The sequence below is a fragment of the Neoarius graeffei genome, chromosome 24 (assembly GCF_027579695.1).
Source record: "Neoarius graeffei isolate fNeoGra1 chromosome 24, fNeoGra1.pri, whole genome shotgun sequence".
Lineage (NCBI taxonomy): Eukaryota > Metazoa > Chordata > Actinopteri > Siluriformes > Ariidae > Neoarius > Neoarius graeffei.
The window spans coordinates 16,806,802-16,823,185 of NC_083592.1; the positions used below are offsets into that span (position 1 = coordinate 16,806,802).

A 16,384-nucleotide genomic window follows, 5' to 3' on the forward strand; every position below is an offset into this window, starting at 1 on the left:
CCTTTTTACTCATGACTGCAGACCTGTACATTACACTAACACCATCAAGTTTGTGGATGACACCACAGTGATAGGCCTCATCAAGGACAACAATGAGACAACCTACAGGGAGGAGGTGGACCGCCTGGCTGTGTGGTGCAGTGAGAACAACCTGCTGCTCAATACCAATAAGACCAAGGAGCTCATCGTGGACTTCAGGAGGAATGCTGACACATACACACACACCCATACACACCAACGGTGCAGCAGTGGAGCGTATGACCAGCTTCAAATTCCTGGGGATCCACATCTCACAGGACCTCACCTGGACAACCAACTGCTCCTACCTGGTCAAGAAGGCTCACCAGCATCTCTTTTTCTTGAGGACTCTGAAGAAAAACCACCTCTCTTCAGACATCCTGGTGAACTTCTATTGCTGTACCATCGAGAGCATCCTAACCAACTGTATTACTGCCTGGTATGGAAACTGCTCTGTCTTGGACCAGAAGGCACTGCAGAGGGCGGTGAAAATCACCCAGCATGTCGTGGGAGCCTCACTTCCTGCTATTGAGGACATCTACAGGAAGCGATGTCTCAGGAGAGCCATAAACATCAACAAAGACTCCTGCCACCCAGCATACAAATTGTTCACTCTCCTGCCCTCTGGAAGGTGCTACAGGAGCCTTCAGACCAAAACCACCAGGTTCAGGAACAGTTTCTTTCTTTCAGCTGTCTTACTGCTGAACTCCGCCCCCCCCCCCACCCCCACCCATGGTCCCCCCCCCACTCACCAACAAACCCCCCAACAAACTGAATTGATTTGAACTGACTTCACTGCACTATCACCATTTGCACTACTGTTTATTCATGCCTTATTTTGTATATACTGCAAATATCTATATCTATGTCTATTGTCAATGTCTATTGCACTATAATACATTCATATTGCACATTTGTACATACTGTAAATATCTATCATATCATGATACCATTCCATACCCTGTAATTCCTGTACATTTATATTGTATATTACACTTATGTTTTTACTGCTATGCACTTCTGTTTAGATGCAATCTGCATTTCGTTGCCTTGTACCTGTGACATGTGCAATGACAAAGTTGAATCTAATCTAATCTAATCTAATCTAATCTAATCTAATCTAATCTAATAACAAGGATGGCTCAGGTCAGATATGACATTGATGGCATGGAGAAAGAAGCTGCTCTTTTGTCTGGTGGTTTGGTTCTAGTTCATAGTGCTCTATAGCACCTGCTGGAGAAGAGGAGTTGGAAAAGGTTGTGACCAGGGTGTGAGGAGTCCTTAATGATTTTCTCTGCCTGCTTCCTGGTTCGTGAAATGTAGAAATCCTGGAGGCTGGGCAGGGGAGCACCAATGATCCTTTCTGCTTACCTTATTGTTCACTGCAGTCTGTTCCTGTCCTGTTTTGTGACTGCTCCAAATCAGACTGTGATGGATGGGCACAGGACAGGTTGAATGACAGCAATGCAGAACTGTCAGGAGCTCCTGCGACAGGCCATACTTCCTGAGTTGCCACGGAAAGTACATCCTTTGTTGGGCTTTTTTAAGGATGGAGTTGATATTGGAGTCCCATTTCAAGTCTTGTGAGATGGTAGTTCCCAGGAACTTGAAAGTCTTCACAGTTGACACAGGGCTGCTGGATATTGTGAGGAGGAGCATCGCAGTGAGCATGAAAATGATGCATGTGGTGTTTATAAAGTATGTTTAATTTCATGATTTCCAGCAGGGCGGCACGGTGGTGTAGTGGTTAGCGCTGTCGCCTCACAGCAAGAAGGTCCGGGTTCGAGCCCCGTGGCCGGCGAGGGCCTTTCTGTGCGGAGTTTGCATGTTCTCCCCGTGTCCGCGTGGGTTTCCTCCGGGTGCTCCGGTTTCCCCCACAGTCCAAAGACATGCAGGTTAGGTTAACTGGTGACTCTAAATTGACCGTATGTGTGAATGGTTGTCTGTGTCTATGTGTCAGCCCTGTGATGACCTGGCGACTTGTCCAGGGTGTACCCCGCCTTTCGCCCGTAGTCAGCTGGGATAGGCTCCAGCTTGCCTGCGACCCTGTAGAAGGATAAAGCGGCTAAAGATAATGAGATGAGAGATTTCCAACAGAGCACGATTTCTTAAATCCACAAAAAGCCTGCAGACTTGTAATTCATCTAACAATTAACCTGAACTGGTTTAACATGACCAAAAAGTAACTATTCCTGGTTTGATTAAATTTCACCATTATTTCTTGTATTAATGGGAGCTTTTAAATCCAGCCACTGGGGGTGCATAAGCATACTCTTGGTGCCAGTCTCAAGCCCAGATAAATTGGAGAGGGTTGTCTCAGGAAGGGCATCCTACGTAAAACTGTGCCAAATCTAACATGCGGTTGAAAAGAGACATACCATACCGGGTCGGTCGGGGCCCGAGTTAACAACGGCCGCCTCCGGTACTGTTGGTCAACAGGGTGCCGGTGGAAAGTATGCTACTGTTGCGCCAAAACAGAGAAGGAGAAAGAGAGGGAGGAGGCGTGTTAGGAGGGAGCGTGAAAGATGACTGGTGGTTTGAATAGACTGGTGACCTACCCAGGGCGTACCCCGCCTCCTGCCTAGCTCTAGCTCTCTGTGAATCTCAATGGATTATCACTGTAGATAATGAATGAAGGAATGGTTTATAATTGCTTATAAATTAAGGGTGGTACAAAGAGTAGTGTTGCTACTTCACAGTTCCATAGTCTCCAGTTCAAGTTACTATTCTCATGTCCATCTGGTTTCTCCAGTTTCCTTCCAGTAGATGGAATGTTTACGCTAAAATGTTTGTGAGTGTGCGCGCATGACTGTGTACATAGCAGCCCATCTATGGTGTATTCCTACCTCACCTTCTGGGATAGACCCAGGTGACTCCTGACCAGAATAAAAAGTGTGTACTAAAGGCAAATGACAATGTTTATTTGTAAAATACTGTTTTATATGTAACCCAATCAATCAAATATCCAGAGAATTAGGCTTAGAACTACAATAGTAGCAAGTTGTGTAATCTCCATCACTGTAACCTCAGGAGAAAAAGTGCTTATACCAAGTATTATTTCAGTCTGTGATAGAAGAAAGTAATTGTACATTTCAGGATGACATGGTGGAAATCAAGTTGACAGGCTCACACATATGGCTTATACTGTAGGCTACTATCTAAAGAATTTTTAGACTAACCCCCTAATAGGCACTTGAGAGTCAACAGCATCATCCAGCAGATTATTTTGTGTGGTTTTAGATGCAAGTTTGTTCAACACAGCAGGTGTGTTGCCCTTCACCAGTGAGCTGCACAGAAGAGCTAATTAACTAGGGTTGCCAGGTGTCAGCAACATTTCCATCCCAACTACAGCTTTTTAAAAAAAAAAAAAAGACCTGAAACTAGCTCAAAGCTCAAGCAATGGAAAAGCAAGACACATTCTAGTCTCAGTCTTTACCTGGAAACAAACATCACAGAGGTGTCAACCTCATCTCATTATCTGTAGCTGCTTTATCCTGTTCTACAGGGTCGCAGGTAAGCTGGAGCCTATCCCAGCTGACTACAGGCAAAAGGCAGGGTACACCCTGGACAAGTCGCCAGTTAACCTAACCTGCATGTCTTTGGACTGTGGGGGAAACCAGAGCACCCGGAGGAAACCCACATGGACACGGGGAGAATATGCAAGCTCCGCACAGAAACCTTACATTATTATCCACTCTGTCTCCTCTTTATCTCCTTTATTTCTCCCAATCTTTGCAATACAGCTTACAAGAGAAATGGCTCGGTTCATCATAGGCACAACATCAACACTTGTTCATAAAAGACTTATCAAATTTAAGATTTTATTCCATTTTTTCCACAGCAAAAACAACCCCATAATATTTAAACTAGCACAATCTGGCAACCATATAAACCCTGTTTTTACCCCAAATCATCACAGACCTGAGCATGTGGAAATGTGATCCCTGAACCAATGGGCCTCTCAACTCTCATTACAGGTTTCCTGTGGAACACTCAGTGCAATAATATCTCTATGAAAATGGAAACGTGAGCTCACTGCCCCATGAAAGTCTAGAAAGTCAAATAATGGAACACTGGCTTATCTATGTAGCATAAGCACCATTCATTTTTTTTTTATCATTCAAAAAAAGTGTAAACATTTCAGTGGAATTGAATAAGGACTGTTGAACGGCTGATGACAGAGATGGTAAAGCCATTTCAATGCTGTTAAGTGAGGGTGGGATTGCTTACACAAATCCTGCAACTGTATTCTCCAGAAATACAGTAAATGTGGCATGTGTAATTTTACACAAATAAATGCACCATTAAAATGTCATGTTAATCAGCAAAACAGTGATAGCAGGGAGATTAAATATGTTCCTCAATGACAACTTTGAGAAGAGAATTTGCTGAATTTTTTTTATTGATAACTTTAAATTCACATTTATTTAACAAGCCTTCATTTTAAATACGTAAATAAACAATCCAGAGTGGAAAAAAGAAGAGATACATAATTTCACAGTTCATTAATAACTGCATAGACTGCATCATACTTCACTAAATTATCAGTATGGGGACACACACACTGCTTATTCAGAACAATCTCACCACTGCTTATCGGAAGAGAAAGATCATAGGCATGTCCTGCATCTATGGTATATCCATCTCCATTCAACACTTAACTACCAGCTTCTGCTTGTTTTGTGCAATTTTTTTTTTTAAAACACCAGATACACAAAACCCAAGAGTTATAACAAAATATAACATCTGTAAACAAACATTTTGTGAAAAGCCACATAAAAAGGTCATTACTTAACATTAATTTGCCAGAAGATTTTGTAGTAGTACTGCAATTCAAAAAACACTGAGTAAATCCACCAGTGCTCCATAGAACCCATGTAGCATCAACACCCAGATAGTAAAATCTAAAAGTTTTGCATGTTTATATGCATAGATTTCCAGTGATTTCAGGCTACTCCATCCAACAAATGCCTTAACTAGTGTTTACTGGATGACATGGTACTTTTTCTAAGCAGATGAACAAAATATTGAGATTTTAATTGTACTATAGCTCCAAGGTTTTAGTGCTACATCTAGTGTAGTCTAAAGCTTAAGAACAAGCTGACATTAACTTGCTGTCATGATCTTCCAAAAAACTGTGCAGAAGTCAGGAGTATTTACTGATGACCTTGCTGTGCTCACTTGTGGCAACTTTTCTTCCCTGATGAACAGCTTCAAACTGTGACCTGCAAGTCACACGAGCTAAAACAGGAGTGATGAAGGTGACACGTTGATGGCAAGTGAGCCAAGTCATAAGCTTATAAATGAAACCCTGAGACTAAGAAAGTAAGGAAATAATTTTTATATGGCGCATTAGCAGAGGAGAAAAATTACCTTGCCCAAACTGATGCAGACCTCCATCTTTAACTGTAACAAATGCTGTTTTCATCAACATTTACAAGGACAAAAGGGCATACTGCAAACTTGGTGAGTAGCAACAGAGTTTGAATATGCTTTTCCTCTCCATATTGTGGGGAGGAAAGGAGGGGGGAGGAAAAAAACAAAAAAAAAAAAAACCACACACCCTGGTCCTTCGTTGAATATTTCAATATTTACTTTTCATCATCTGTACACAAGTGCAAAAACAGTGCTAATTAATTTTTCAATCTGCCAAATTCTAGATTCCAGCACCAGTGTGAAGTAACAGAAGCTACAAAATTTTGTACCATCCGTCTTTTTTTTTTTAATTCCAACAGTGCAGATTCAGCACACAAACAAAATGGAAACTGCTTTCTTTAAATAACAGTCAGCACACAGTCTTTTCAGGCTGAGCTTCAGCTACATCATCTTTCAGGACCAACATTGACTGAGTCCTGACTTCATCTATCTGGTCCTGTACAGAACGTACCCACAAATCCAGCTGTTCCTGAAAAGCACGCACACCTTGTTCGACCTTCTCCTGTCGGTTCTTTAGTTTTTCCAACTGCTCTCGGTTTTCCTGGGCTCTCCTCTGACCAGTGCATTCTGCTGGCTCAGAAGGCATTCTTCGGCCTTGCATATACCTATTAAACTCCTCTGGGGTGAGGTTAAGAGCCGGGCCGTCCAGCTTCTCAATGAAGGCAACAGTGCATGACTGAGAAGGGAATAAAGAGAGCTTATGAACACCCCACATACACTTACTATGCACTTTAATAGCAACACCTGTACAAGTAGTTCATGCAATTATCTAATCAGCTAATCACATGGCAGCAGCACTATTCTTTCATTTGGATATTTGTTGTTTAGATGAATTGAAGCTTTTGACACGCATCTTCATGATTTAAGCATATAGGGCATTGTAAACCCACCAGGTTTGTAAAGTAGTAGCCGCTCTCCCCTGCCATCAGGCTGTGTGGCAGACCAAAGCGGACAACGTAGTTTATGTTGGAGTGCAGACGGGGAGGGTTGGCCCTCAGTACGACGTAAATCAGAGCGGACAAGAAGTCATCTGCATTCGCTGGCTGCCTGTTCTCGGAGGCGAGCGCCTGAAAAATATGCTGACTGCACTTGAACAAACAGGTCAGTTTATCCTGAGGCGCACGCTTGGCATCCATCTCTATGATGGCTATGGGATACAATGTAGAAAAGATGTCTCAAATTAGATTAAACCACTATATTTAAACCACTTTGAGAAACAAACCATGCCTAATCTTAATGAAATAAGATAAGATTAGATATATCGGGTTTAAAGGAGAACTGAAGTCATTTTTAAACTTGCTTCATTTCTTAATTAACATTTTATTCAATTATGTTTTCGGTTTTAGTAACCTTATATCGTGACTCGTATTGGCAACTAATTGCACTTAAATATTATACTTATGGGCCTATTCGGTTTTTAGCCATGTTGAATTTAGTTCATATGGTCCACGGCAGGTGTCGCTTATCTGCACGATCTTCACGAGACTTTTACAATACTTCGAAGCGTGAATTGTCAGCGCCGCCATTTTGAAAACTGTTTTCCAAACAAATTATTGCACAAAAATGAGTTTAAGTGACAATTACTGCCTACTTTTTCCAAACTTTCCTGACTGCTGTCAAAACAAACAACTTCCAGCTTGATTACATCAGCATTTGAAGGAGGGCGTGCGCATTTTGACAACGTTGACAGATGGTCACTTTTGATTTACGCTGTACGTTTTACTTCCATCCTACGATGTCTCGCACAGGTCTCAACGAATCTCATTTACAACCATTGCTTTGACATATGGACTGATATTACATAGCATATTCCAAACACTCAACTTGCTATTGCAGTGACAAAATAGCTATCAAAAATGCATTCCTATATTTTATAAAATGAGATAAAATTGATTTAAAAAAAATTGCCTTCAGTTCTCCTTTAAATCAGAACCTCCCATTTATTAGTGGTGCACGCACACATCGTGTGTACAAACTTCTCAAAATATGCCCAGATGCATGTGCCTATATGCACAGCTTTGATAAATACATAAATTTTAATCAGCAAAAGACAATTTAGAATTTTAACTGAGGCAGAGTTTTTTTTTTTTTTTTTTGCTGTCAGGTCATCACCTGTAATTCCTGATAAATACGGGTCACTGTTGTCTGAGCTACCCTGTGGAAAAGGCACGCGCAGCATCTCAGGAGTAACCCAGTTCAATGACCTGTCAGATTAAAACATGAATAAATCCATTTTAAATCCATTACCCTGTGCGTTATACAAACAATCATATGCATGGACAAATTGTTTCAGGGCTATTAGATTTTATTTGTAGCTGCGTGGAAAACAAGTAGGTTCAATAAATCAGTTAAAGGAGAGGAAAAAAAAAGTAGTAATCTTTATTGAAAAGTATTTGTTTGGTGGAGTATAGCTGGAATGTGTAATGTGCATAATCCAAATTCCACCACCTGCTACACTGCATACAAAGGCTGAGACACGATGTGGTTGACAGTGGAATGTCGTCTACACATATTAGGTAACTTGTACGACAACTACAATCAGTCTTTTCAGAACATATGCACATTCATTTCCCTTAATCTGTATTAATGCACTTATATCTATGTTTCTGAGCAACCAGAATATGGGATAGGGGAGCGTTTAACTAATTAGTTTATGACTTGCCTACCCCTGAAATAATAGATCCAAAAACAGCGCAAAAATTTAGCATCTAAACTATGACGATCACATATATAAATAAAAATCACAGAAGTAAAACTCACCAACAAAACACATCCTGGATTCAAATTCATTCACACTTACTTGATCCTTCTCTGGAGTGTTAGATCCTTCTGTTCATCATCGCAGCTGTCATGGCAGAAGACCCACTTGTGGAGACGAGTCATGATGAACTTCTCGACATGTTCCATCATCTGAGAAACCTGCTGCTCAGGCAGACCTGAAAGTACGGAAAGATTTAACCTATTTATCATCATTAAGAGTGCCACACAGCCTGTGAATGCACAGCAATCCTGCTCTGTAGAGGTGACAAATGTGAGAATCACCAAAAACACTTAAACCTAGTAACAGCTTGCTCCAGGAAACGTTAATTAGCTTATTTCCAGCAGACAGCTTACTGAACTCACCATTGAAGTGAGCAGAAATATTCTGGTAGAAATCCTGCACCAGGTCAGACTGCTTCTGTACAGGCAAGTCCTGAAATAAAAAGACAGGACCTTGTATGAACAGGAACATGTTTTCTGTAAGATTCAGTGAAGTGCACAGGTAGGAAATAGGAGCCTGGGAGAGAGATTTACATGGTAAGCATCGATGGTGTTGAGGAAGGCTGTGCAGCAGGACTGCAGACGTTGGGAGGATGGCTTGCGCAGCAGTTTGAGAAAGCCGGGGAAATCGCCAGGATCCAAACTCTGGAAGGCCTTCAGGGCTGCTTCACGGCCTTCAAGTGACTCTGCAAAATGTAAAAAGATAGGATACACACACAGTCAGTCTTGAGTAAATGTATAGTTTGGAAAGAAAATCCTGCACTTTACCATACTATACGTAATGAAATCAGGGTTGTTTTTTTTGTTTTGCCACTAATTTTCCAATATTCAAAGATATCTGAGCAATATCTTGAATATAGTCACCTTTATCTAGTAATTCATACTGCAAGATTACAATAAACCAAGTGTATAATTATTAAAGCCTACTTTTTAAAATTTAATTTTCTACTTTCAAGCTTTGAACAGTCTAGATAAGATTTCTAATTTTAAGCATTTATTTCAAGAAACAAAACAAAATGATCTGCCAGTAGAATAAGAGAATTTAAAGCATGAAAGGAGTAAAAGCAACAGCCTGAATAATCTAATCTGACTAAAAATCAGGTGAATAATCTTATTTGATAATCTCTTAAGAACTATTAAAAAAAAAAAATCTGCACATACTCAAGGTAGTCACTTGCTACAAGCTCATTTTTGTACGTTATCCATCTTTATATACAAATGGCATTATGGAGCCAAACAACTGGTCTCATTTAATCAAACTGGACATGAATGCATTTACTGCCTCATAAATAATTCACAAAAGCAATTCATATCCTACAAGAGCTCCTGAGTTTGTGTAAATTTATTATAGAAAAGACTCACTAGAAAGTGAGCCTTGACTGACTGGCTTTAAATTGTATAATTCATACGAGTTGCTAAAATATACATATAAAAAAACAAGTTTAAGCAATTTATTTTTCAGTTGCATGCATGAATTTATTGAAAGTTTCGTGAAACTCTGGCACTTCATATTTGAAAGGAAGCAATACAAAAAGTCCATATGTTAAGACGAACAAGACTAGCCGTTCAATTACGACAAAAGAAATGCCATCATTTAGAAGGAGGAAGAGATGGTGTCTGTGGTAGCGGACACAATGCAACAGCTGAGCTGCATGACTGGAGGATGAAGCACATAGGCATTGTTTGCCATTTAGCTGTCAGGTTGAGGTTTTCAGACCCGTCTGCTTTTTACCTTTTATGGAGGGTTTTTTTTTTTGGGTGTCACTAAATGCCATCAGCTGTGCTGTGAACATGCTTAACAGTTTAAGGAGGGGGGAGGGTGAAATCAGCATTACCAGAACTTTTGTAAATCTCTATGAAAATATTAGGGCTCATTGAATGTCCTTTGAGGTGTGTGAGTGAGATGATTGACAGCTTGCGTATAATAGATGTACGAGTCCCTTACTTGATACAAACAATAGGTGTTTAGCTCCAGTACAAAAAGAAGCTAACTTCAAAAACTAACTCGTCTTGGCTGAACACCTACATTAAATTAAGAGATACGGTATCTAAAACTTTTGATCAAATACTGCTTCAGAGTTCAAAGGAGCCAAATTATCCACTCAGAACAGATTCTTCCAAATGCAAGTATTAATTTAGAAGCTTGAAGATTTATTACTGTACATAAGAGCATCCAGCCTTATGAAGACACTAATACCTTGTCGTGGTGGTGAAGAACTCCCCCAGAAGAGTCGCATAATACTGCTGGACTTTCTACCCTTCTCCACAATTTTCTTCTCTTCGGTTTTAGACAAGTTAAGCTGGGAACTTCCGTCATCATGGAGCCTGACGTAGCCACAAAACAGAGATTTTTATGACCAGCTGCAAGAAGGATTTTTTTTTTTAACAGAGCCTGATATTTAAACATACTTACTACTGTGTAGACTGCATAGCATTTTTTTTGGGTTGTGTTTGTGCCCCTAATAAAGCCCCGTCATAAGTGATCACAAGGACAGAATATTTTTTGCCAAATTTAAACATGGCATGTACATTTCTAACAATGACAAATTGTGTTGATTAATAACTACCCCAAAAATGTGCACATTATTAAATACAAATTCATGCGATCATGACAAAAAGCTGGGCAAATATTACTTAAAAGTACTGGCACATGCATCATGTGTAGTATCTTATTACAGCTACTCACACCACATCTACAGTTTGTGAGGCAAGTACAGGTACGATCAGAAATTTTACCCATGATCCTCTTTGCTGCTTTCAGTCTTGCGCGTCCTTTTTCTCCAGCATTTGGAACAATATCCCTGCCAGGCCGGGTTGCCATAAAACCCACAGCCATCTTTGCAGAGCAGCTCAGCCTGTGTAACGTGGATCCCTCGTGTCTGCTCAGCCCACATCCTTCTCAGATCCACTCCTTCACCTGTTGATGGACCAACACTGTACAATATGCATTTACGTGTCTAAACGTTGGCAGAGAAGCTAAATATGTCACACCAACTAATGCTAGCCTTCATCCCTCTAGGAAAAGAAACTTATTTTTGCAAAATCAGATGCAATATAGAATTGTAGGAGCCAGTCAACCCGCTGAAAATATACTTTGAGCATTAATTCCTTATCTGAAGAGGTTGGAAAGGTCATTTTGCTGTTCAACAATTGGCCAATTACATTTAAAAAAAAAAAATAAATCACAACGCCTCTCTATGGAAGGCTATTGAGTCTTTTAGTGATTCACTGATTCGATTCCTTCGACCTACATGCTCGAATTGAAACGATTCGTGTACTTCACAAAAACACTGATCTCATACATTGTTTAAATTACAATCTCCACCCTATCCAACACACGTTCCTGGCGTCATAGTATAAAAGACTTACTTACTACACAGGAGTCTAATTAACTAAAAGTAAGAAAGAAAAAAAAACCCAACCCAGGTTCAATTAATCGATTCATGTTGCGAATCGATTCCCTAGAACCGAGCCGATTCGTTTGCAACTCAACATCATTAATGACAAACTCGTGACCATCATTTTAACCAGTTTTCAACTTTAGTTAAGTAACTAATAAATTAATAACCGTAAAACTTAAACAACCTTTTCAGGAAATAGATTAGCTTTAGTAAACGAAACGCTCGTAAAATCAAAAACTAATGAAAACAGCCAATACAAAATTGAAGTTAAAATTTAAAGCTAAACCTAAAACCTCAGTCTAAAGCTAGATTAAAGATACAAAGCTTATACGTTGAGATTCGGTGCCGAGATAGTTTTAACTGGCTTAATTTTGTACTTTCATATCTAAACATATATACATTTTATATATAGCCGAGCTTTATTTAGCTTGCTATGCTAATTTGTCTAGTGAACGGACGTTGTAACAAATTACCTAGTTAGTAGTCTTTGTACAGTTATTTAGTTAATAGCCGATATTTCTGAACTAAAGACTAATTCATAATTTTTTTACCGTCACCTTTAGAAACTTCATAAAATCTACTCACCTCAACACCAACTTCCTGTAGCAGCAACAACGTCAACTTACAAAGAGAGAAACATCCCAAACTGCGCACTAGCACACTAGCTTGGATGCTATAACAGAAGGCTGAGGCTCCTCAGCACTATTAGTAAGCACACTACTTTAGCATGCTACTCTCGTGTGGCATTTGGAACGTAAGCCGATTTTTTTTCGCTATTTTAGCTAATAGCATTAACTGCGTCCATCATCGCCACCTGTTGAACAGAAGTTAAATCCGGTTATATTCGGTATAAAACACTTGGGGGCGTTCTGTGATCATGGAAAAACCCATAAGTTACTTTTACCCCACTGAAGTGCCTTATTTTCTTAAACGTGGTTTATTTCACTTATACCACAGCAGTTTGCCATTCATTATCATTTACACTTTACTGATGATTACCACATCATACTTTTCAACTGCTTATAGTTACATTTCAAGTTGTGTTGCATTCAGGAAACAAGTCAGTTCCTATCATCACTTACTTTATAGCAGCCATAAACAGTTGTTCCTGCACCAGCTTCTGAACAAATACAGTGTGTCATGTTACCCAGAAACCACAAAGTTTTCTGTCCTGAACACTTTCCTGTGGTGGAAAACGTACTGAATGTTACAAAGCGATAACAAAAAAGACTCCTTCTATAAGTAAGAAAGAGTAATCAAATATACACTATATTGCCAAAAGTATTTGCTCACCCATCCAAATTATCGGAATCAGGTGTTCCAATCGGGCAGCACGGTGGTGTAGTGGTTAGCGCTGTCGCCTCACAGCAAGAAAGTCCGGGTTCGAGCCCTGTGGCCGGCGAGGGCCTTTCTGTGCAGAGTTTGCATGTTCTCCCCGTGTCCGCGTGGGTTTCCTCCGGGTGCTCCGGTTTCCCCCACAGTCCAAAGACATTCAGGTTAGGTTAACTGGTGACTCTAAATTGACCATAGGTGTAAATGTGAGTGTGAATGGTTGTCTGTGTATATGTGTCAGCCCTGTGATGACCTGGCGACTTGTCCAGGGTGTACCCCGCCTTTCGCCCGTAGTCAGCTGGGATAGGCTCCAGCTTGCCTGTGACCCTGTAGAACAGGATAAAGCGGCTAGAGATAATGAGATGAGATGAGATGAGATGAGGTGTTCCAATCACTTCCATGGCCACAGGTGTATAAAATCAAGCACCTAGGCATGCAGACTGTTTTTACAGTTTGGAGCTGGCCCCTTCCTCTTCCAACATGACTGTGCACCAGTGCACAAAGCAAGGTCCATAAAGACATGGATGACAGAGTCTGGTGTGGATGAACTTGACTGGCCTGCACAGAGTCCTGACCTCAACCCGATAGAACACCTTTGGGATGAATTAGAGCGGAGACTGAGAGCCAGGCCTTCTCGTCCAACATCAGTGTGTGACCTCACAAATGCGCTTCTGGAAGAATGGTCAAAAATTCCCATAAACACACTCCTAAACCTTGTGGACAGCCTTCCCAGAAGAGCTGAAGCTGTTCTAGTTGCAAAGGGTGGACCGACGTCATATTGAACCCTATGGATTAGGAATGGGATGTCACTTAAGCTCATATGTGAGTCAAGGCAGGTGAGCGAATACTTTTGGCAATATAGTGTATCATGCACTGAGAGGCTCTGGTTGAAATTATGGATTCTCTGAGGTGACTGGTATAGTATGATTTTGTGAGGGGCACAGCCCTGAAGATAGTACTATACCAGCAACTCAGTGCATGGTATATTCGATTTATATCCCTCATCAAAAAATTCCAAACTAAAAGTGTTCAGATTGAATTTCAGCATAAACTCACTGGAAGCAGCCATGTTTGTTGTTTACGTCGGAGTGACCTTCAACCTGTGCGTGTAAAATGTACCATGCTATCGCCTGCCTCACTAGGCATGATCACGATACATAGATCTACACACACAGAAATGCTCTCAGAGCCATAGTTGTGACACGAGTCGGCCATAGAGCTTGAAATGGTGACATCAGTTCATGGTATATCCAGGATACACTATGACTAACCCACACCATACCAATTTATTTTTGACTTCATGAAATACGGGCGGCACGGTGGTGTAGTGGTTAGCGCTGTCGCCTCATAGCAAGAAGGTCTGGGTTCAAGCCCCGTGGCCGACGGGGGCCTTTCTGTGCGGAGTTTGCATGTTCTCCCCGTGTCCGCATGGGTTTCCTCCGGGTGCTCCGGTTTCCCCCACAGTCCAAAGACATGTAGGTTAGCTTAACTGGTGACTCTAAATTGACCGTAGGTGTGAGTGTGAATGGTTGTCTGCGTCTACGTGTCGGCCCTGTGATGATCTGGCGACTTGTCCAGGGTGTACCCCGTCTTTCGCCTGTAGTCAGCTGGGATAGGCTCCAGCTTGCCTGCGACCCTGTAGAACAGGATAAAGCGGCTAGAGATAATGAGATGAGACGTCATGAAATACATTGCTTAATCAATGGTGGAACTATTTTATGTCATGTGAGCCATCCTTGGCCAATCCCTGCATGGGAATTTTTTGATGAGGAATATAAACACACAATAGACCATGCTGTTATAAGAAAATAATGCATGCCAGGGTGGTGAGTGAATTATTTTTGTAGAACAGCATGGTTTAGAATGTGTTATACTGCTTATATGACAGTGATTTGGCAACAGTTATAATGTTTAATTTAGTGCTGACACCTGAGGCTCCTTCCATAAATGTTAAAAAAAAAGAATCCTAAAAAAAACCCTTTTACCACATGAATGATTTTAAACAATACATTTTTAAAATCTCATCTCATTATCTGTAGCCGCTTTTTCCTGTTCTACAGGGTCGCAGGCAAACTGGAGCCTATCCCAGCTGACTACGGGTGAAAGGCAGGGTACACCCTGGACAAATCGCCAGGTCATCACAGGGCCGACACATAGACACAGACAACCATTCACACTCACATTCACACCTACGGTCAATTTAGAGTCACCAGTTAACCTAACCTGCATGTCTTTGGACTGTGGGGGAAACCGGAGCACCCGGAGGAAACCCACGCGGACATGGGGAGAACATGCAAACTCCGCACAGAAAGGCCCTCGCCGGCCACGGGGCTCGAACCCGGACCTTCTTGCTGTGAGGCGACAGCACTAACCACTACACCACCGTGCCGCCCCCATTTTTAAAATGTTTATTATTATTCTTAGATTATGTGGGCATCCTTAGTATAAGTCTCTGAGGATGAGCTGTTACTATAGAAACAATAACATATTAGAAAGAGTGCAATAATGTTAACTTAGGCTCCATGTTACAGCTGGAACAACTTTCCAAGCTAGACAACAATAATGCACATCTTCTGACCAATCAGATTCCAGCATTTAATCACACTGTGGTATATCTCATCTCATCTCATTATCTCTAGCCGCTTTATCCTTCTACAGGGTCGCAGGCAAGCTGGAGCCTATCCCAGCTGACTACGGGCGAAAGGCGGGGTACACCCTGGACAAGTCGCCAGGTCATCACAGGGCTGACACATAGACACAGACAACCATTCACACTCACATTCACACCTACGGTCAATTTAGAGTCACCAGTTAACCTAACCTGCATGTCTTTGGACTGTGGGGGAAACCGGAGCACCCGGAGGAAACCCACGCGGACATGGGGAGAACATGCAAACTCCGCACAGAAAGGCCCTCGCCGGCCACGGGGCTCGAACCCGGACCTTCTTGCTGTGAGGCGACAGCACTAACCACTACACCACCGTGCCGCCCCCATTTTTAAAATGTTTATTATTATTCTTAGATTATGTGGGCATCCTTAGTATAAGTCTCTGAGGATGAGCTGTTACTATAGAAACAATAACATATTAGAAAGAGTGCAATAATGTTAACTTAGGCTCCATGTTACAGCTGGAACAACTTTCCAAGCTAGACAACAATAATGCACATCTTCTGACCAATCAGATTCCAGCATTTAATCACACTGTGGTATATATGGTAAATAAACTTCTCCTTACAAACCATACCACCTGATTTGCTTAAAAAACAAACACTTATTAGGAGATTATGCCAAGTAACTACAGAAATAATAAATTATTAGAACTGCATTAATACAAACCTGTGACTTGAAACTACTGTCCAAGCTGCTATTATAGAAAATTAATTAACATTTCTTTGACACTAGTTTACAGTTTTTCCCGTTTATCAGATATCTGCCT

At 41.1% G+C, this 16,384-nt stretch overlaps 1 protein-coding gene across 2 annotated transcripts; it reads right to left on the reverse strand.

Annotated features, from left to right (window-relative positions):
- Positions 1–4,402: 4,402 nt before the first annotated feature.
- Positions 4,403–12,357, reverse strand: LOC132872180 (rab5 GDP/GTP exchange factor-like). Of its 2 annotated transcripts, none has more exons than XM_060906807.1 (9): positions 12,201–12,357; positions 10,951–11,131; positions 10,412–10,539; positions 8,749–8,900; positions 8,578–8,647; positions 8,255–8,390; positions 7,567–7,658; positions 6,345–6,601; positions 4,403–6,130 (listed from the first exon to the last, which is right to left on the reverse strand). In XM_060906807.1, exons 2-9 carry the CDS (start codon positions 11,106–11,108, stop codon positions 5,804–5,806), a joined length of 1,320 nt encoding a protein of 439 aa, XP_060762790.1. In that variant the 5' UTR covers positions 11,109–11,131; positions 12,201–12,357; the 3' UTR covers positions 4,403–5,803. The 2 variants fall into 2 exon arrangements, with proteins under 2 accessions (XP_060762790.1, XP_060762791.1); XM_060906808.1 differs by lacking the exon at positions 12,201–12,357 and adding an exon at positions 12,089–12,179.
- Between the last annotated feature and the right edge of the window lie 4,027 nt (positions 12,358–16,384).

Bases quoted from the DNA above. Each gene is read 5' to 3' on its own strand.
- LOC132872180 (XM_060906807.1), bottom strand. From the start codon at position 11,108: ATGTGGGCTGAGCAGACACGAGGGATCCACGTTACACAGGCTGAGCTG. The intron at 6,602-7,566 runs GTGATGACCTGA...TGTATCCCATAG, and splicing joins GTATTTATCAGGAATTACAG to CCATCATAGAGATGGATGCC. The intron at 6,131-6,344 runs GTGGGTTTACAA...TTCCCTTCTCAG, and splicing joins GCTACTACTTTACAAACCTG to TCATGCACTGTTGCCTTCAT.